We start from the raw sequence: 23,227 nt of genomic DNA on the forward strand, positions 1-23,227 counted from the left end.
ATAAAGTTCATCCATTGTTATCAACAATGACCAAGAACATCACATGGGACAAGACGATGGGTCACGGTGCATCCGGCTGTGGCTGATGAGGCCGATGCGTGCTCGGAAGGTTCTGCTGGAGGTCAGAGGATTGGTTGTCTGCCAGGAATGGTGGCAAGCAGGGGTCTCTGGACTTGCATAGCTCATGAATGTCTCAAAAGTAATGCTAAGGTGGACATAACACAAATATATATCACCATCATCATTTTAATGTCCATTTTCCATCCTTGCATTGGTTACAGAATTCATAGACTTACTTTCTATGGCTGGATGTCCTTCTTATCACCAACCTTCAATGGGGTCCAAGCAAAGTAATATTCCCCTGGAGTCAGCCATGTTTCTTTCCACAGAAGGTGAGAAACGAATGACAATCATTTACGACCATTCTTTTACTCTTTTACTTGTTTCAGTCATTTGACTGTGGCCATGCTGGAGCACCACCTTTAGTCAAGGAATTCGACCCCAGGACTTATCCTTTGTAAGCCTGGTACTTATTCTATTGGTCTCTTTTGCCGAACCGCTAAGTTACGAGGACGTAAACACACCAGCATTGGTTGTCAAGTAATGCTTGGGGGACAAACACAGACACACAAACACACACATATATATATATACATATATGACGGGCTTCTTTTAGTTTCCGTCTACCAAATCCACTCACAAGGCTTTGGTCGGCCCGAGGCTATAGTAGAAGACACTTGCTCAAGGTACCATGCAGTGGGACTGAACCCGGAACCATTGCAAAACATCAAGAGCAGAGGCCCATAGCTTGGTGGTTAGGGTATTGAACTCAGGGTTGTAAGATTGTAGTTTTGATTCCTGGAAAGGGCAATGCATTGTGCTCTTGAGCAAAACACTTTGTTCCATGTTGCTTCAGTCCACGCAGCTACTAAAAATGAGTAATCTTGCTATGGATTGGCTTCCTATCCAGGGGATTAATATATACACCACACAGAAAGGAAACTGGCCCTAGGGAGTCAATATGAGTCAGGAAGAATTTTGATCCTCTTCATCTTTTACATTATATAGATAAGGAGACACACACACACTTTTATATAAATAAATGTATCTGTATACACAGTTATAAGAACAGGGTCATCAGCATAGAGGAGCTCCCATGGGTAGCTAATTTTAGATTCCTCTGTTAGGGACCCTGGAGGACTATGATTAATAAGAAGGGGCTGAGAGAAAATTTTTCTGTGATATTTGATTAAATCCATTTACAATCAGACTTTCAATCCTGCTTGGGTCACACTTTGCCTTTTAGTCTTCTGGGAGATTGCTAAAAAATAAATGCTTGAAATCAATATTATTAACTAAACTAAGGTGGCAAGCTGGAGCAACCTTTAGCATGCTGGGGAGAATGCTTAATGACATTTCATCTGTCTTTACGTTCAAATACCGTAGAGGCTGACTTCGCCTTGCAACCTTTCAGCGGTCAATAAAATAAGTACCAAAAGGATGATGAGGGATGATGATAAGAAAGGCGGTGAGCTGGTAGAATCGTTAGCATACCCGAGCGAAATGCTTAATGGTATTTCGTCTGCCGCTACATTCTGAGTTCAAATTCCGCCGAGGTTAACTTTGCCTTTCGTCCTTTCGGAGTCGATTAAATAAGTACCAGTTGCGCACTTAATCTGTTTGTCTGTACTTGTTTGTTCCCTCTATGTTTAGCCCCTTGTGGGTAGTAAAGAAATAGGTATTTCATCTGCCGCCACATTCTGAGTTCAAATTCCGCCGAGGTTAACTTTGCCTTTGTATCCTTTCGGGGTCAATAAAATAAGTGCCAGTTACACACTGGGGTCGATGTAATCGACTTAGTCCCTTTGTCTGTCCTTGTTTGTCCCATCTATGTTTAGCCCCTTGTGAGCAATAAAGAATTAAATAAAATCAGTACCGGCTGAGCACTCGAGGTCGAGGTAGTTGCCTTACCCACTCCACCAAACTTGCTGGCCTTGTGCCAAATTTTAAAACCAACATCATCAACTAAACTCCATGAAGTTTGCTTGCCCCTGGACAGCCACGCAGTCCAATGTCCAAAACCAATACAAAAAAACAAATACAAAAGAAATAAAAGCAGAAAAGTAAAGCTTACCTTGCTGTTATTCACATTATCGTTTATATGTACATCGACGACGGTTTCTGCCTTTTTCTTGACTTGCTGTGAAGGTTTTGCTGGGGGCCTGTCCCTCGCGCAGGGCACAGGCGAGATGGACCGGCTCTCATTGTTACTAATATCATTGGCTAAGCAGTGTGGAGGTTGTAATGGCGATGGTGGGCGTGGTGCCAGAGGACTGGTAAGAGATGGCGAGACAAGGTTGGCTGGAGGGGGAAGCTGGGCAGCTAACTGGGACTGATGGTGCTTTTTGTTTATGGAATTTTTCATTGTATTCTGGAAAGACTCGAATGACTGAAAAATAAAGAATAAAATGGCATCATTATAATAATAATAATATAATAATAATAATAATAATAATAATAATGATAATAATTAATTCTTTTTATTGGCCACAAGGGCTGACAAACATGATTGGAAAACATAAAGGGACAAAACAGGACGAAAGGTTACAAAAGGTTTTGTCCGTTTGTGAAAAAACCGAGTAAAAAACAGTGTAACAATCAAAAATTTTAACAACGAAAAAACTCCCAATAGAGGAGACGCTTCGAAAAAAAAAGAAGAGTTCTCACGTGCAAAAACCCATAAAATCCACAGGAGCCTGGTATAATAATAATAATAATAATAATAATAATAAAAATAATAATGAACAAAAATGTAGAAGCTATACCTGGATCCCCAATACTACACTCTATCCAAAAAATAGCCGTGCTAGGACCAGCCCACATCCTATGCAAGACACTGTCAGTACAATAATACAACCTAAACAAGACAACTCACAAACTCAAGACAAACTCTATACAACAAAATATCCAATGAAATAAACTATCACCAGCAGGTCAGCTAACCAACACATTACATATACAACACTCAATACAAACACTGAAACAACAAAAGACTGCACCACACCTCATGAAAAAAGAAACTATGCAATACAGTACCGGGAAGAGTTTGCACACTCCCAACAACAAAAAAGAACACACAATGCTGCACACACCCCCAGCAACATAGAGGTGTAGAAGATGATGGGAGCACAAATTTGCCTGAAATTACCAAATGTTGAACAATGATAATAATAATTATTATTAAAATCATCATCCCTCATCATCCTTTTGATACCAACCACCTAAGATTGCATATGTGGTTCTCATGACTGAAGGGGGTCACAAAAAAAAAAGTTAGTTCTGGAACAGAGTGTTATGTATTATGCTTATTTTTTCTTTAAGCTTTCAAAATAAAGGTAAGTAACATAATGGAATAGATTTCTATTATCCTCCATCCATCTTTTCCGGATGACTATTCTTGGGAAAGTCATGGGGATAGAGTCCTCAGGCACCACCTCCACAGATTCCTATCAGAAGCAGCAAATGTCATTAGACTTTTCGGTTTGAATGGCAGTTTTTAACATAATTTCTAGGTAACTAAAAAATTTTAAACTTCGTATACTGGTAGAATGAGTTTATAAAACATCTTTTTCTCTTGGCTTTATTGAGAAAATTCTATGGTTTGTAAGATATTTGTTGTTTTTTTTCTTTAATTTCTGCGATTTCGACCAATGAATGACGTCTATTGAGGTAAAAAACATTTTGTGCCGTATGAATATGTCCCTTGTTTAAGAAACAGATTGGGTTTATTTACATTTGTGAAGAAACAAAGATACCCTTGCCCCCACCCCTAACCCTAATCCTAATCCAGATTGAAATGCAATAGATCGATTCTAGGGTCATAATTATGGGTGACAATTTCATATGACACTGCTAGAAAAAAACTGCCGTTCAAACCGAAAAGATCCGACTTTTCAAATGGATTCCTAAGCATGACCAATTGAGACTGGATATTATCCAACCATCTTGTTTTCGGTCTACTCCAGAGTCTCTTGCTAGTTGGCTCAGCTTGATGAATTTGGCTGGGGTGTGTAATTGTCACAGCTTTTCTTCATAATTTCTATGAAGTGGATTGATATGTGCAAACCACTGTGGGAGCTGTATCACAATCTGTGGATGTAGGATTGGTCGGCTGATATTCACAGGCAACACAGTGCTTCTTGACTCATCAGAAGGTGATCTCCAGCATGTAATGAATGAGTTCACTGCTGAGTGCTGCAAGGTAGGAATGAGAGTCGGTTCTGCAAAGTCTGAGACATTGATCCTCTCAAGAAAGTCTTCCAAGTACACTCCGCATGTTAGTGGAACATCACAGAGAACCATAGAGAACTTTAAAGCATCTCAAGGCCATATTCTGTTATCCTAATGATATAAATTATATTCACAATGGTCTGGGGGGCAATGATTCTTCAAGAGGCTTTGCAATAAGTGATTCCACATCATAAAAATTAATTCCCAGCTTTGCCATAGTCTTGGTGATAATTTCACTCACTTTGCACTCAAATTACAGCTACTTTCTTGGGAAATCAACTAATTGTTTCCAGCTGTTTGTATTAAATGAAATAAAATTGTTTTTTGCCAAAGGAATCGTATGCATTATGCAAACAGATTTCTTTGAGGGGTTTGTTTTATCTGTAGACGACATCTTAGTCTTCAACTGCATAATATAGTAATGTCATACTCTTCTGATGATGCAAGTGATTGGCTAAAAGAATGACCCCTACTAAAATGTGGAAATTAAGAAGTAGTAGAAAAAACAGCTTAGTTTTTTTACAGGTTAATGAACAAATTATTCTTTGTAAGCCTAGTACTTATTCTATCGGTCTCTTTTGCCAAACAGCTAAGTTACGGGGATGTAAACACACCAGCATCAGTTGTCAAGCGATGTTGGGGGACAAACACAGACACAAACACACACATACATATATATACATACATATATACAACGGGCTTCTTTTCAGTTTCCGTCTACCAAATCCACTCACAAGGACTTGGTTGGCCTGAGGCTATAATAGAAGACACTTGCCCAAGGTGCCACGCAGTGGGACTGAACCCAGAACCATGTGGTTGGTAAGCCAGATACTTACCACACAGCCACCCCTGTCCTATTTTATCAACTTCTGGGTTGATAAAATAATGTACAAGACATGTACAGGGGTTGATATAATTCACTAACCCCTCCCACACAAATTTCTGGCTTTGTTCTCTTAGAGAAGCAGTTACTAGAAATGTAAAGAGACAAAACATTCTCTCATGAAATTATTATGAAAGTTCCAATTTTTAAAATATTTCAAATTTAAATATGAACATTTTTATAATTAGAGGTTTTCAATCAGAGCGCCAGAATTGGTCTCAAGTGGTTTAAGGCTCCTCCTGTCTACTGGGAGAAAGAGGGAGAGATGAAGAGACTAATAGCTAAATGAAGAATTAATAAATGAACTAAACCGTATAAAAAAATGAGCAATTAATAAACATAGCAGGCGCGGCTGTGCGGAAAGAAATTTGCTTCTCAACTACATGGTTCCAGGTTCAGTTCTACTGTGCGGTACATCAGGCTAGTGATCTTCTACTGTAGCCCCAGGCTGGCCAAAATCTTATGAGTTAATTTGCTAGATGGAAACTGAAAGAGCCTGCTGTATGATGTATGTGTGTGTGCCTCTCTCTGTCATTGCTTGCCAGCTGGTGCTGGTTTGTCAAGACTTAGCGGTTTGGCAAAAGAGACTCATAGAATAAGTGCCAGGATGTGAAAGAAAAAAATACTGGGGTGAACTCATTCAACTAAAAATCCTTCGGGCCAGTGCCCCAGCATGGCCGCAACCCAATCATTAAAACAAGTAAAAAAAATAAATAAACATGGTTCCGGGTTCAGTCCCACTGTGTGGCACTTTGGGCAAGTGTCTTCTACTATAACCTTGGGCCAACCAAAGCCTTGTGAGTGGATTTGGTAGACGGAAACTGAAAGAAGCCCGTCGTATAAATATATATATATATATATATATATATCTTACATGTGTGTGTCTTTCTATATGTGTTTGTTCACCCACCCCTTCGCTGCTTGACAACTGGTGTTGGTGTGCTTGCGTCCCCGTAAACTAGCGGTTCAGCAAAAGAGACCAATAGAATAAGTACCAGGATTTAAAAAAAATAAGTATTCAATTCATTCGACTGAAAGGAATTTGAGGCGGTGCCCCAGCATGGCCACAGTCTAATAACTGAAACAAGTAATAGAATAAAAGAATAAATAAAAACAAGAAAAAAAGTGTTTGATGCTGTGTCATTTGAAGACAGAATAATAATATAAAAGAACCACCCCATCCCCCAAGCTTCCCCCTGCCTCTTCCAAACTCTTTTCCTTTTTTTAGAAAGAGCACAGTGTTTGTTATTAGTAACAAGCGCTGAAGGACCAAAAAAACAGAGGTCAGCTTATGGTATTATGAAAACAACATCTGACAATGTTATGTATTTCCCTTGGAAGTTATGCAAATAGTGAAAATTGAAACACTTTTACCAAGAAACTAAAGTTGTTATCAAAACACTAACACTATTGAGGCCCTTGTGTGACAATAACCGCATCGGGTGTTTTTTTTTTTTTTGGTTTTTATCGTTTCTGTTCATTTTCTTATTATTTTGTTTTGTGAAAGGAGAGCTGAGGGAGAAAAGGTGGAGAGGAGGGGAGAGGAGCGAATGCTAGAAATTAAAAGAAATTTGCAGAGTGATTTGGAATGAGGGTAGTGTGTGTGCGCACGCATGTGTGTGTGTGTCTGAATGTGTGTGTGTGTGTGTCTGTCTGTCTGTCTGTCTGTCTATGTCTGTATGTGTGAGTGTGAATAGTGTGTAAGCATGTATTGTGGATGTATAATTGTATGTGCGTGAGAATAATGTGTGTGAATGTGTAATGGTGTGTATGCGTGAAAATATTGTGTAGGCATGTATGTGAATGTGTAACAGTGTGTGTGTGTGTGTGTGTGAATGTGTAATAGTGTGTATGTGTGCGTGAATGTCGTGTAAATGCGTGTGAATGTGTTTATATGAATAATGCATGTGTGGGTGAGTGTGTGTGTAGTGTGAATGTGTGTGCATATGTGTGTAAATGTGTGAGTGTATGTGTATGCGTGAGTGTGTTGGTGTTTGTGAAAGCGAGTGTGTATGCATGTGAGAGATTGTGTGTGCGTATGCGCGTGCACACACACACGTGCATGCATGTGTGTGTGTGCGTGCACTCACATCAATTGTTTCTGGTGCTTTTTTTTCCCCTTCTTCAAATGTATTTTTAAATCACACACACACACACGCAACCTTCTTAGTAGTAGTAGTAGTAGTAGTAGTAGTAAGTAAAAAAAAGGTTGGCAAAAAAAAAGAAAAGAAAAAAGGCAGCCTTTTTTTTTTTTTTATTATTATTTTTAGAAGATTTTTAAGTGGAAAGTCTCAATTGATATTTCCTGTATGTTAAAATGTCTGAGATATTGGATTTCTGAGAGACAGGAGGAGAGGTGTGTGGGTAGGTGGGAAAGAGGGAGCAATAATAATAATAATAATAATAATAATCATCATCATCAACAAGCATTATATTTCTCATATCCGTTGACCCTCTCCATTTCCTCTGGCACCAACAGAGACTCGTTAAACTTGATGAAAGCACATTGGAATTACCTTTGCATGGTTCATGTGTACACACGTGCACGCACATACATGAGTCTAGTTAATGAACAGATACTGCTGTAACAATATACATCACAGCTTACTTTATTAATTTAACGAATATACTTATCTGCGCATATGAGTATGTGTTTATATATATATGCTGAGACCCCCTTCGGTCATGACTGACCGTGGGTTTGCACCTAGAAAGTTACCCTCCTAGTCACAAGTCTGGGTAAGGTTGTTTTATGGAAGACCACAGCAGTCGCCCATGCATACCGGCCTCCCCTCTCCATGCCACCAGTGTCATCCAAGGGAAAGGTAAAAGCCGATACAGCTTGGCACCTGTGATGTCGCAACTCATTTCTACAGCTGAGTGAACTGGAGCAACGTGTAATATAGTGTGTTGCTCAATCAGGAACACAACATGCAGCCTAGTCCAGGATTCAAACTCACAACCTTGCAATTGTAAGCTTGACACTCTAACCATTGAGCCATGCGCCTTCACTTATATATATATATTCTTTTATTCTTTACTTGTTTCAGTCATTTGACTGTGGCCATGCTGGAGCACTGCCTTTAGTCGATCAAATTGACCCCAGAACTTGTTCTTTGTAAGCCTAGTACTTATTCTATCGGTCTCTCTTGCTGAACCGCTAAGATACAGGGATGTAAACACACCAGCACTGGTTGTCAAGTTATGTTGGGGGCAGAGACAAACATATACATGCATACATATGTATATACGATGGACTGTTTTCAGTTTCCGTCAACCAAATCCATTCACAAGGCTTTGGTCAGCCCAAGGCTATAGTAGAAGACACTTGCCCAAGGTTCCACGCAGTGGGACTGAACCCAGAACCACGTGGTTGGTAAGCAAGCTAGAGATACATTCTTATGTCAGTTAAAGAGATTCATATGCAAATGCACACACACACACACACACACATATAAAGCTTAAGGCATATTTGAACCCCTAAAAAAAGCCATTCACTGTATTTTGTCATGGAGAAATTTTCTGCTGTTGACAGATAGATGTAAACACGAAGTTAGTTCAAAGTGCCTCCTATATATATATATATAAATACATACACACACAAACACACACACAAGCCTAAATAGATTCATATGCAAATATGCACACATGCATACACACACACACAATGTATACAGTCAATTAAAATGACAAGAGACAGTTTCCTTTCTCTGCCCTTTCCATCACCTCATGTAACACTCATCTCCATCAACACAAGCCACACCCTGTCCCAGTGTTTGTGCAGGAGACAATATAACACAAGGGTCAAGTGTGACCCCATTGGTGTAATCTCAGAATGTCTTCCATCACAGCCAGCATTAGTGTGGATAAAAAGTGACGAAGGGAGATTCAACTACTGTCAACATATTTGGAGAGAGAGAGAGAGGGGGAGAGGGACAGAGAGAGAGAGAGAGAGAGAGAAATAGAGGAGAGAGAGGTAGTATTGTTTGTCAACATAGCTTAGAGGAAGTGACACAACCACTCACAAAATAGTTACAGATGACGGCTTTGTCAACATTGATGTAAATGGACACAGCTACCACTAACATTCTTAGGTGACACATCTATTGTCACTGGAGGTATAAGTGACACAATTATGTCAACATAGAGGTGACACAAATACTGTCTACATTATCAGAGGTGACTGACCTAAGTACTGTTCACATGCTGTATTTGCCAGTATACATGACACATTCTCACATAAGACAATTTCCTACATTTTGTTTTCGAGAAAAGAGTTATTTGGGGGGGGGGGAATCAAATTTAGTGTTTCGTCATACACTTAAACACTTGGTATTCCATCTGTAATACAGCTGCATTAGATGTATGCCAACATTTTGGTTTATATAAAAAAAAAAATGCATGTCTTACACACCAGCATACACATTAGCAATATGTGACAAAAGTATTGTCAACATTGTTAGGAATGATATAAATAAATATTAACATTGTTAGAAGTGATATGAAATACTGTCAATATAGTTATAGGTGATGCAACAACTGTCAACAGATACAGTAGGTGACAAAATTACTGTCAACATTGTTAGAGGTGACACAACAGTCAACACAGAGATTATAGTTGATAAAATTACTGTCAACATAGATATAGAATATTTATTTTAACTTAAGGGAAAAGAATCAAAAGAAACTGATACAGGGGTTAAGGAGTAGGAGTGGCTGTGTCGTAAGTAGCTTGCTTCCCAACCACATGGTTCTGGGTTCAGTCCCACTGCGTGGCACTTTGGGCAAGTGTCTTCTACTATAGCCTTAGGCTGACCAAAGCCTTGTGAGTGGATTTGGTAGATGGAAACTGAAAGAAGCCCGTCGTATATATGTATATATATATATGTATATATATATATATGTATATATATATATATATATATATATATATATATATATATATATATACTCACCCATCACAACAGAATTGATATCCTAAAAAACAAGGTACCACATAAAAAGCACTGGTGTGGGTGCTGGTGCCACATAAAAAGCACTGATGCTGTGTAAAAAGCACTCAGTCCTCTCTGTAAATCGGTTGCTGTTAGGAAGGGCATCCAGCTCTAGAAACCATGCCAAAACAGATTATGGGAACCTAGTGAGGCTCCTGGCCTTACCGGTTTCTGTCAAGCTGTCTAACCCATGCCAGCATGGAGAATGGGCATTAAATGCTGATGATGGTGTTGCAGTCACAAACACAACCCCCCTAACCACTAGGTCACATGCCCTCACTCTATATGTAAACATAGTAGAGCTGAAAAAACATCGGTTAATTGAGATTATCCATGCAATTAGCAGACAAAAAAACCCCTTTTCTATTGGGGGGGGGGAGATTCCTGAGTGTGTCCTTACATATATGTACACACATGTGCAGCAAGCAATTGTAGGCCATTTCTGATAAGATAAAAGTCCGTGAAGAATGTGGTGGCGTCGGTGGTGGTGGTGGTGGTGGGGATATTTGTTAGTAAGTGGGGGTGAGCATGTTCAAAGATGTTTTTTTCCTCTGGGGGAGGGGATAGGGCCAGTTTGGAAGATATTTTTCCTTACTGCCTTATTTATTTATTTTTCATTTCCCTTTTTAATTTATTGTCACTATTATCATTATTGTTGTTGTTGTTGTTGCTGTTGCAAAAAGGAAGCGGGGAGGGGAGGAGGAACAGAAGAAACCCCCCCCCATCTCAAGATGTAGAATCTTTAAACAGACAAAACATACCAGATTTATGAGTCATATACCCAATAATTTCATAGCTTGTTCTAGTTGTTATTAACATCAAGAACAGGGAGCAGTGTGTGGGGAGGGGGGCAAAGTGGGTCCCTCTCATTCATCCTTTCTTCCTTCTCTTAGTTGTTGGCTTTGTGTTTGTTGTTTCAGCATTGGATTTTGTAGGGGTTTTTTTTTTTTTCTACTGTTCACAGTCTTTTTTTTTCCTTCTTTTAGGCCTTTATGTGTGCATGTGCGCGTGCATTCGTGTATATATATGTGTGTGTGTATATGTTATTGTAATTATGTTCTGCTGTTTTATTTAAAGACACCATTCACCCCTTTATGCACACACAGCCGATAAGCAGAACCTAGAGCTTTATTTATTTGATTGTTTATGAAACCATTATTAATATTATTATTATTATTATTATTGTTATTGTTGTTATTATTATTATTGTTGTTATTATTATATTATTATTGTTATTATTATTATTATTATTATTGTTGTTATTATTATTATTATTGTTATTTTATTATTATTATTATTATTGTTGTATTATTATTATTATGTTATTATTATTATTATTATTATTATTGTTATTATTATTATTATTATTATTTTGTTGTTATTATTATTATTATTGTGTTATTATTATTATATTATTATTATTATTATTATTATTATTATTATTGTTGTTATTATTATTATTATTATTATTATCATTTGTAGTTTTTGTCTTTTTTGTTTGCTGTTTTCTTTTATTGTTCAGTTGAGAGAGAGAGAGTGGAGGGGGTGAGAGGTGAAGGAAGGTTGACAGCTACACCTCTCATTTTAATGCTTAGATGCCTGTTAAATCAAGCCAAATGTCAGCGAAGTCTCAAGCTATTATTTTCTCTCTGTGAAACAAGCAGGCCAGCACTTTCCCCCCTTACCAAACCTTACCACCCAGTCTATCATCCACACACACACACTGCCCCTACCTCCCACCATCGCCACTATCACCACAGATTCTATACCCTACCACCAACCCTCACCACAGATCGACCCCCCCCCCGACCACTTCTTCACCAACCACAATTTACACCTCCTGCCCCCAACCATCACTATCACACACACTCACAACCCTACCGCTGCCACCACCACCACCACCAACATCACATAGTTACATCGCCTCCTTCTCCGCCGCCACCACAACCATCACAGTTACATCGCCTCCTCCACCGCCGCCGCCGTCACAACCATCAACATCATCATCGCATACCCAGTTACATTTCCCTCTAGCACCACCACCACCACCACCACCACAACCACCACATCACCTAGTTCATAACATTTCCACCACCAGCACCAGCATTGCCCAGTTACATCTCCACCACCACCACCACAGCTATAACATCAACACCACCACCACCACCATCATCATCACCACCCAGTTACGTCTCCTCCACCACCGCTACACGATCCATCTCCATCACCACCACCTCCACAACCGTAGCTATAACATCAAGTTACGTCTCCTCCACCACCACCACCGCCGCCACCCTCTCCCCTACAAGCTGTTCAACACAGCTGTTGACATAAATACTGGGGGTCTAAATGCTATATTAGTCTTTGTTCTTTGTTAAGTTTTGACTTGAAATTAATTGTGATTGCCTTGTAGCTTTCATTGTTTCTCGTTTATTTTTGTTTGTTTTAGTTCTATGTGCTTTGTTATTGCCTCGTATTTTGTTTTGTTGTTGTAGTGATTGTATAATTGCTGTTAATGATAGCAGAGTTAATGGGTATTTGCCTGGTTGTTGGCTACTGGTTATATACTTCCACCTAACCTACCTACCTACCTACCTACCTGCCCATTTTTCCTATCCACCCTGGAGACAAGATGTTCCACGGTGGTCATTTGTTCAATAGTGGGGGGGGGGGCGAGTTGAGCAGTGCCACCACCTCCGCACCCTGCCTTATCTGAGGGTGGGGTGTTAGGAAGGAGGCAGAGTTCTTGGAACTTCTGCGTGCTATACTGTGGAGGCATGCTGATGTGAAAGCTTTAGGACTCCCGTGTCACGATCAGCTCACGAAACAAAATAGGGCAGTTGTTGAAGACGTTTCAACTGTTACATTGGACCCAAGTTGAGCAATCACGATGCAGTTTTCATATATGATATAACACAAGCCAATAGATGTGTGATACGTCACCAGTTAGTTGTGGTCATGTGATATGTCACCACCCATGGGATAACGATACTTGCTTTGGGAGACACCTGATATACCAGTAGCCATGTGATACAATACTGGCTTGTAGCTGTGAGATACAATTGAAGCCAGTGGCTTTGTGATACAATACAAGCCAGTAGCCATGTGATAAAACACCAGCTAGTGGCCATATGATACAACACTAGACAATAAATGTCTGATATGCTACTAGTTAGTTGTGGTCATGTGATATGTCACCAGCCATGCGATAATAATACTGTCTTGGGAGCCATCTGATATGCCAGCAGCCATGTGATAACAATACTGTCTTGGGAGCCATCTGATATGCCAGCAGCCATGTGATACAATACTGGCTAGTAGCTGTGTGATACAATTCAGGCCAGTGGCCATGTGATACAATACAAGCAAGTAGCCATGTGATATACCAAAAACCAGCAGTCGTGTGATAAAACACCAGCTAGTGGCCATATGATACAACACTAGACAATAAATGTCTGAAATGTTACTAGTTAGTTGTGGTCATGTGATAGGTCATCAGCCATATGATAACAACTGTCTGGTATCCATCTGATATGCTAGCTGCCATGTGATACAATACAAGCCAGTTGCCATGTGATACAACACTAGTCAATAGATATGTGATATGTCACCAGCTAGTTGTGGTCATTTGATATGTCACCAACCATGTGATAACAATAATATCTGGTAGCCATCTGATATGCTGGCAGTCATGTGATACAACACTAGCTAGTGGCCATGCAGTATACCAATATCCAGTAGCCACGAGATAAGATAGTAACCAGTAACCATACAATTCTCCACCTGGCCAGCAAACCAGTGGCCATGTGATATACCAACAGCAAGCAACCATGAGATAAAATACCAGCCAGTAGCCATGCGATACACCACCAACCAGTAGCTACAATCAAAATAAAAACAATGTAAGCTCTGATAAGAAAAAAACTGGATTAGTTCATTCACATGCAAACAGAGCGTTACAAATGCAAGATTATCCGAGGGGATTAAGCCTGAATCCTCTGAAACAGGCAGTTAAAGCTAAACACACAAGACCAAAACCCAAGATTTACTATGTCAAACAACTAGGAACTTTCACAGAAATAACAGAGAAGCACATTATTAAAAAGACAATTGGGGAAAAGGAGCCAGGATTTACACTCAACTGACTGGTGTAAAATAAGACTGGTCTGCTGCTCTAAAAAAATGGTCATTGGATAATGTAAGCCAAGGTAAGCAATGTCTGAAAAAAGATGAGGTGGTCACAGCCGAATGCCTTTATATTTTAATTGTTTGTCGCTGGGTTTTGGCCATGCTGGGGCATCACCTTAACGGGTCTTTTTAATTTTAATCAAACAGACCAACCCCCAGAATTTACTTTTCTTAAAGTCTGGTACTTATTCTATTGGTCTCACTTCTTGCTGAACCACTAAGTTACAGGGACATAATCAAATCAGTACCAGGTGTCAAGTGATGGTGGGGGACAAACACAGACACACACACACATACATTTATATATGTGGAGGTGCAATGGCCCAGTGGTTAGGGCAGCGGACTCACGGTTGTAAGATCGCAGTTTTGATTCCCAGACCGAGTATTGTGAGTGTTTATTGAGCGAAAACACCTAAAGCTCCACGAGGCTCCGGCAGGGGGTGGTGGCAATCCCTGCTGTACTCTTTCGCCACAACTTTCTCTCACCCTTTCTTCTGTTGGTCTGCTCGCTTCAGCCAGTGGGGTGGCGTCATGTGAAGGCTAAAACAATGCCAAGCGCATTGTGACCAGCGATGTGTAGCAACATCTGATAGTCTGGTTGATCACGGTGATCAAGGTGATATTTATATATATATATATGTGTATATATATATATGTATGTATATATATATATGTATGTATATATATATATATGTATATATATATACATACACACACCAGTTTTTGTCAACCGAATCTTTTCACAAAGTTTTGGTCAGCCCATGGGTGTCACATGGTGGGACTGAACCCAGCACCATGTGGTTGGGAAGCAAACTTCTTACCACACAACCATGCCTAACCTATCATAAACTTGGTCATAAGTGTGCTGGATGATGGTAATGATGATAATGATGATGAAACATTAACCTTAAGTCTCCGGTACACAGCTTGTTATTATCATCCCAGAAATATAAAACAAACATTGATGTCATCAGGGTTATCAAATTGGACTTGTTGGTTCTGGCATCTAGGGATTAGTTGTCAGGGTGTTAGTCAGAAGGAAAAGCCAGATACTGAAAGGGAATTAAATGCTATGATAAGGGTCATGGGATGTGTACTGAAAAGGTTTAGCTTATCTGGCGTGAAATAAGATTGTTTCATAGTGATTAGACTGACTGGAGATAGGGGTGGATCACAAAATGTAATAATCCTTTCTAATACAAGCTTAAAATTTTGGATGAGGGGGCAAGTCAATTACATTGACCCCAGTACTCAATTGGCACTTATTTCATTGACCCTGAAAGGATGGAAAGCAAAGTCGACCTTGGTGAAATCTGAACTCAGAACTTAAAGACAGACGAAATACCACTAAGCATTTTGTCCAATGTGTTACTGATTCTGCCAGCTTGTTGCCTTAATATTGATATTATATATTTTATCTTTTACTTGTTTCAGTCATTAGACTGTGGTCATGCTGGAGCCTTGAAAGTTCAGTCCCACTGTGTGACACCTTGGGAAAGTATCTTCTATAACTCTGGCAATGACCAAAGCCTTGAGAGTGGATCTGGTAGATGGAAATTGAAAGAAGCCTTGAGTTGAATGAATTGGCCCCAGTAATTATTTTTTGTTTCAAAGACTGGTACTTATTCTATTGGTTTCTTTTGCCAAATTGCTAAGTTACAGGGCCTTAAACACACCAACACCAGCTGTCAAGTAGTGGTAGGGGTAAACATAAAGACACTCTTGGGCTTGTTGCAGTTTCCAACTACTAAATTCAATCACAAGGCTTTGGTTGGCCCAAAGCTATATTAGAAGATACTTGCCCAGGTGCCATGCAGTGGGACTGAACCTGAAACCATATGGTTAAAAAGCAAACTTTTTACCACACAGCCATTCCTGTGCCTATATATCAATATTGTTTGTTCCTTCTCGAGCCATGTCTGGCTCATAAGGCTGATTTCCCGGTTTCCTTGGCATAGAGGTTCCCCACCTGGACGGGATGCTGGGCCGTCGCAGGTGAGCTGCAAGATGCAGGAGGAAAGAGCGAGAGAAAGTTGTGGCAAAAGAGTCAGCAGAAGTTTGCCATTACCTTCTGCTGGAGCCGCGTGGAGCTTAGGTGTTTTGCTCATAAACACACACATCATCCGGTCTAAGATTCGAATCCGCAATCCTCGACTGCGGGTCCGCTGCTCAAACAACTAGGCCATGTGCCTCCACATATATCAATTATTATAATTTGGAGATATTTCCTTCATACATTGAGCTGGTATAGTCATGGCAAAGAAATGAGTGTCTAAGGCCGGGTGACCTGAGAAGCTGGAAGTTTGTCTCCTATTACTGGCTGTGACAAACAAGTCCATCTAGCTGCAAACAAGTACCACAGCTTATTGTACTGTGCCTATCATCATCATCCTCATCATCATCGTTTAACGTCCACTTTCCATGCTAGCATGGGTTGGACGATTTTGACTGAGGACTGGCGAACCAGATGGTTGCACCAGGCTCCAATCTTGATTTGGCAGAGTTTGGATGCCGTTCCTAACGCCAACCACTCCGAGAGTGTAGTGGGTGCTTTTTATGTGCCACCGGCACGGGGGCCAGTCAGGTGGTACTGGCAACGACCTCGCTCAAATCCTTTTACACATGCCACCAGCACTGGTGCCAGTAAGGTGACTTTGGTAACGATCACGCTCGAATGGTGCCCTTTTACGTGCCAGTGGTATGGAAGCCAGTTGGCTGCTCTGGTAATGATCACACTCGGATGGTGCTCTTGGCACCCTACTAGCACGGGCACAAGTGCCAGTAAGGCGACACTGGTAATGATCACACCTATAACTACTATAATTGTCATTAATACCTTATAGCCGTTTACGGTATTGCGTTCCTGGTCAAAACACTGTCAACAGCTCAGGCCACTTAGATGTATGTAGGTACTATAGTATGGTATCGTTCACTGTATTGTGACCACACTTAAGCTGTCCGTAGCTCAGTCCATCTGGCTGTAAATAAGTGCTACACAGTGTTATAGTTCTCTATACTGTTCATGGCTAAGACACTTCACTGTTAACAGCCCAGGTCACCTAGATATATGTAGGTATCACAGTAGGGTATAAATTGGTTGTCATATTCGTTAATCTGTAATTTAATTAGTCTATTACTGAGTAATTTAGTTAATTGGTTGCAGGGTATCTAATTAATTGGTTCCTAAATATCTAATTAACTGGTTACTGAGTAATTAGTTAATTGGTTGCTGAGTAATTAGCTAATTGGTTGCTGAGCAATTACAGAACTTGGCAGGACTTGAACTCACAGAATGTAGAAAGAAACAATTAAACAATCTTAATGAAAGGCATTTATTAAGCGGAACATTCTACATACATCTGCTGGTGGATATATATACTGGTGCAGTCAACACACATTTCAGAGCTGTTTATACATTTCTGCTGATGTTTCTATACACTACAGAGCAGTAATATACACTTCTACTGGCATCATTATACACATTAGAGTTGTCTATATCATACACACAGACATATATATACAGTAGCACCTGGGTTTCCGAACAACTCTGATCACAAATAAATCATATGTAATCTCCCGTCTTTCTCATATTCATTTAATACAGTAATACCTCGATTTACGAATGTCTCTGATCATGAATAAATCGTGCTTTATATATATCCATATCTATCTCTATATATATAAAGCAAGATTTATTCGTGATCAGAGTTGTTCGAAAACCGAGGTACTGCTGTATATCTCAGAGCAGGCTGCACAAATTTATAGACATCAGAGCTATCTACACACTTCTACTGGAATGTCTATACACATCAGAGCAGCCTATACATTTCTACTGGTATCTTTATATACACCAGAGCTGTATGTGTGTATATATATATATATATTAGGAGCACTCCGTCGGTTGCGACGATGAGGGTCCCAGATGATACGATCAACGGACCAGCTTGCTTGTGATATTAATGTGCAAGTGGCTGAGCACTCCACAGACACGTGTACCCTTAACGTAGTTCTCGAGGAGATTCAGCGTGACACAGAGTGTGACAAGGCTGGCCCTTTGAAATACAGGTACAAGAGAAACAGGAAGAAAGAGCGAGAGAAAGTTGAGGTGAAAGAGTACAGCAGGGTTCACCACCACCCCTGCCGGAGCCTCGTGGGGCTTTAGGTGTTTTCGCTCAATAAACACTCACAATGCCCGGTCTGGGAATCGAAACCGCGATCCTCCGACCGCGAGTCTGCTGCCCTAACCACTGGGCCATTGCGCCTCCACTATATATATATATATATATACACACACACACACATACATGTGGAGGCGCAATGGCCCAGTGGTCAGGGCAGCAGACTCGCGGTCATAGGACTGCGGTTTCAATTCTCAGACCGGTTGTTCTGAGTGTCTATTGAGAGGAAAACACCTATAGCTCCACGAGGCTCTGGCAGGGGGGGTGGGGGCGATCCCTGCTGTACTCTTTCGCCACAACTTTCTCTCACTCTTTCTTCTGTTGGCCTGCTCGCTTAGCCAGCGGGGTGGCGTCATTTGAAGGCTAAAACAATGCGAAGCGCATTGTGACCAGCGATCTGTAGCAACATCTGATAGCCTGGTCGGTCACGGTGATATATACACATATATATGTACATACATACATATATATATATTTATATATATATTTATATATATATATACACACACACACACACACACACACACACATACATACACACATACATATATGGGTACAGGACGTCACAAACCGTAAACAACATGAGATACGAAAACAAATGAGTTGATATCCAAACAACGAAAGAAACAAATGAAGAACAGGACAAGTAACATAAAGAACGACCCTTCATCAGTTGTCTTTTGTCCATCTACTCCTTATTTCGAGCATTGAACGACAATATATATATATATATATATATATATACATATATACACATATATGTGTGTGTAATGTATGTATATACACATGTATATATATATATATCCATTAGAGCAGTCTCCACATGTTTATATGTACCAGAGCTATTGGGAGTGCCTATACATATCAGAGCAGTCTACACACACACCGTACCTCATTTCTCTATCTACACACACACTGTACCTCATTTCTCTATCTACACACACACCGTACCTCATTTCTCTATCTACACACACACCGTACCTCATTTCTCTATCTACACACACACCGTACCTCATTTCTCTATCTACACACACACACCTACACACCAATCTACACACTTCTACTCAATGTGTTAAGCAACAACTTTGAGCGAGATATACATCTGATCTACAAGTGTTAAGTTAGCGATATACGTTTATAGCAGCCAAGTGGCAAAGTTGGTGTTGGAAAGCCGAGGAAGGGGAAGTAAGCAGGCAACAGGTTGCACATTTAGATAACTGCATCAATTTCCGACTACTTACAACCTGCTTAGATTTGTAAAGTATGCAAAAACAAACTGTCAACTACTCCTAAGTCTCTTACTCTTTCTTACACACACATACACACACACTCTCTCTCTCTCCTGAAGGCTCTGAAGGAGTGGGCGGTAGCAAGGAAATAAATACTTCTACACAACCATTGTGTAAGCTGATAAGCAGCTAAATTAAACTAAATAGGCGTACAAGTTCAATCTCAGACAGGAAACAATTATTTTTATTATCATTTTTTCTTCTTCTTCTTCTTATGATGATCATCATCATTATTATTATTACCATAATCATTATCACTGTTATTAAAAGTGTTGTTGAAAAAGATGAGACAGATTCATCAACCCTGCAACCGAGGGTTCAATCCCACCCTAAGTTAGGGGCATGAATTTACCATCAAAGCAAAATAACCTTTACAGCACCCTAGCCAGCTTTTGTCAGCAATTAGGCAACACAGACAATAAACCCGACCAATTAGGGCCCTATAGGTGCTTGTTACTACAGATGCAAGTGTTTTCTTAGTTCAGTACAACCAAAGTATTCCAAAGTATTGGAAAATGACAAGTAGGGAGTTTGCGAGTTTGGAGAGATATTTAGGGTCCTCAGTGACAACTACAGAAGGGTTAGGTAGAATCTGTGTAACTGGAGAAGGATTTACAGTCCTTAGAATCATTACTCTTTTACTTGTTTCAGTCATTTGACAGCGGCCATGCTGGAACACCACTTTTAGTCGAGCAAATCGACCCCAGGACTTATTCTTTGTAAGCCTAGTACTTATTCTATTGGTCTCTTTTGCCAAACCGCTAAGTTACGGGGACGTAAACACACCAGTATCTGTTGTCAAGTGATGTTGGGGGGACAAATACAGACACACAAACATATACACACACATACATACATACACATATACACCAAGGGCTTCTTTTCAGTTTCCGTCTAGCAAATCCACTCACAAGGCTTTGGTTGGCCTGAGGCAATAGTAAAAGACACTTGCCCAAGGTGCCACGCAGTGGAAATTAACCCAGAACAATGTGGTTGGTAAGCAAGCTACTTACCACACAGCCACTCCTGTGCCTGGTGAAAACTCTATAGGGATCAGGTGACGTTTGTGTGACCGGAGAGGCATTCTGAGTTTTTAGGCTCTTTAGCAAGAACCAAGGAACACAGATCAAAAGTAGTGACTGGAGGGGAGATATTTTGGGAGCTCAGTAAGAATGCTATGACAAGTATCAGGTGGTAGAGGGGGCACAAAAGGGAGTGGAAGCACATTGTGTAATTGGTGAGATATTTTTATGAGCACCTAATGACTAGGTTCACCACCACCAAGTGATGACTGTAATTTCAACAGTATTTCATCATTAGTCACAACTGATTACAGTTCGTTTTGACTGCAGAAATATAATAATAACAACCATATAACCACAAATTACAAGTAACCCTCGTGTTACATGGTTGTTAGTCAGTACCAATTTAGCCCTGATCCAGCAGACCTATCAACATATCTTTTAGATTGCATTATCCAACGTGTTCTTCCTATTTTAAAGATAAAGAGAAACATAATTTAGATTTGGCTAGTATTTCTAGCAAGTCAAGTTACTGTAGGGAGCAACAACTTTTTATAATGACCCATTTTTGATATTTTTTTAAAACTTCTGTCCATGGTTCACACCTTATATATAAAACAAGTGGAAGCGCAATGGCCCAGTGGTTAGGGCAGCAGACTCGTGGTTGTAGGATCGTGGTTTCGATTCCCAGACCGGGCGTTGTGAGTGTTTATTGAGCGAAAACACCTAAGAGCTCCACGAGGCTCCGGCAGGGAGTGGTGATCCCTGCTGTTCTCTTTCACCACTCTTTCTTAATCCTGTGGACGTCCCCTCTGGATGGGATACTATCAAGAAAGGCTGGTCCTATCCTTTCTTCATTTGTACTTTTATCTTTATCAACCTCAGAAGGATGAAAGGTGAAATCCATCTCAGCAGGATTTGAACTAAGAACATACAGTGATGTGACAAAATGACATTGTCAGTTTGTCTGATGCTCTACCGATTCAGCCATTTGGGCCACCAGGTGAGTGGGGGGAGTCCAACACTCCACTGAAATCTGCCAATGCCCCACCCTCAAAATAACAACAATGATAATAACTAACCGGTCACAACCCCTGAGAGTCATGTATGTATATATGTATGATTCTGTGAGTGTATATAAATGTCAATAGCGATGAGTCTATATAAATGTCAAATTTAATTGATATGTCAAGACAGAAATGTCAATGGGTTTATAGAGATGTGAATGTCGACAAGTTGTGAATAAACATTAATGTGTTAGTTGATGAGTGTATATAAACATGTGTAGAAAATGTCAGTGTTAAGGGCTTCTATTTAGATACATCACTGTTGAGGAAGTGTATTATTAAACACCAATGTTAAAGCCATCATCAACATCCATGTTGTGGGAGTGTATACATATTAATGACCAAGCAGGGCAGTGTGTATATATACAAATGTCAATACTGACCACCGTATGTATAACTGTTTGTGCTAACAAGTGCGTTAATGTTGTTTATATGAATGGCTATCTGTATGTATACACACACACACACATGCCCACACAGATAAGTGTGCATGTTGGTGTAGCTTGAGGAACAAGTTAAAGCTGTGGGCGTTTCAGGTATTTGTTGTTGTGTTACATGTGGCTAACGACAATACATCAAAGACAAGGTGACAAGATAACAGGAAAAGATAGGATATGGATAGAAGATGGCAGAAGGAATTTAGTTTAAGTTTTAATGTGAAATGGTGCAATAAGGCGCAGGAGTGGCTGTGTGGTAAGTAGCTTGCTTACCAACCACATGGTTCTGGGTTCAGTACCACTGCGTGGCACCTTGGGCAAATGTCTTCTACTATAGCCTCGGGCCGACCAAAGCCTTGTGAGTGGATTTGGTAGACGGAAACTGAAAGCCCGTCGTATGTATATATATATATGTATGTGTGTGTCTGTGTTTGTCCCCCTAACATTGCTTGACAACCGATGCTGGTGTGTTTATGTCCCCGTAACTTAGCGGTTCGGCAAAAGAGACCGATAGAATAAGTACCAGGCTTACAAAGAATAAGTCCTGGGGTCGATTTGCTCAAGTAAAGGCCATGCTCCAGCATGGCCGCAGTCAAATGACTGAAACAAGTAAAAGAGTAAGAGATATCATTAATATCACAAGATGAGATTCGAGGATATCCAGATATTTCTACAACTGTTTGTAGAAACACCAACTCTTCAGCTGGCGTTGAGAATAGCAGTCGGCCACGGGGAGTTGAATATACGAAACAAGTGTAACTTACAAGAATGAAGCGGGTGTGTTTATTACATACAAGCGGAATAAAATCTTCGGATCTTTTCGGTTTGACCGGCAGTTTTTATAATAATTTCCACGTAACTAAACACTTTTAAACTTCG

The 23,227-nt window shown here is 40.2% G+C and overlaps 1 protein-coding gene across 4 annotated transcripts in view; it reads right to left on the minus strand.

Moving 5' to 3' along the window:
• LOC115224708 (mucin-12) overlaps positions 1-20,118 on the minus strand; it is a 220,130-nt gene extending 200,012 nt beyond the window's left edge. For all 4 annotated transcript variants that reach the window (XM_036513659.1, XM_036513660.1, XM_036513661.1 and 1 more), the window contains exons 1-3: positions 20,090-20,118; positions 4,387-4,396; positions 2,135-2,451 (exon numbers count right to left, since the gene is read on the minus strand). In XM_036513659.1, the coding sequence (XP_036369552.1) occupies positions 2,135-2,451; positions 4,387-4,390 (321 nt within the window). In that variant the 5' untranslated portion in view covers positions 4,391-4,396; positions 20,090-20,118. The remainder of the gene's footprint in view (positions 1-2,134; positions 2,452-4,386; positions 4,397-20,089) is intronic.
• Positions 20,119-23,227: the final 3,109 nt, after the last annotated feature.

Source organism: Octopus sinensis, linkage group LG26 (genome assembly GCF_006345805.1).
Source record: "Octopus sinensis linkage group LG26, ASM634580v1, whole genome shotgun sequence".
Taxonomy (NCBI): Eukaryota; Metazoa; Mollusca; class Cephalopoda; order Octopoda; family Octopodidae; genus Octopus; species Octopus sinensis.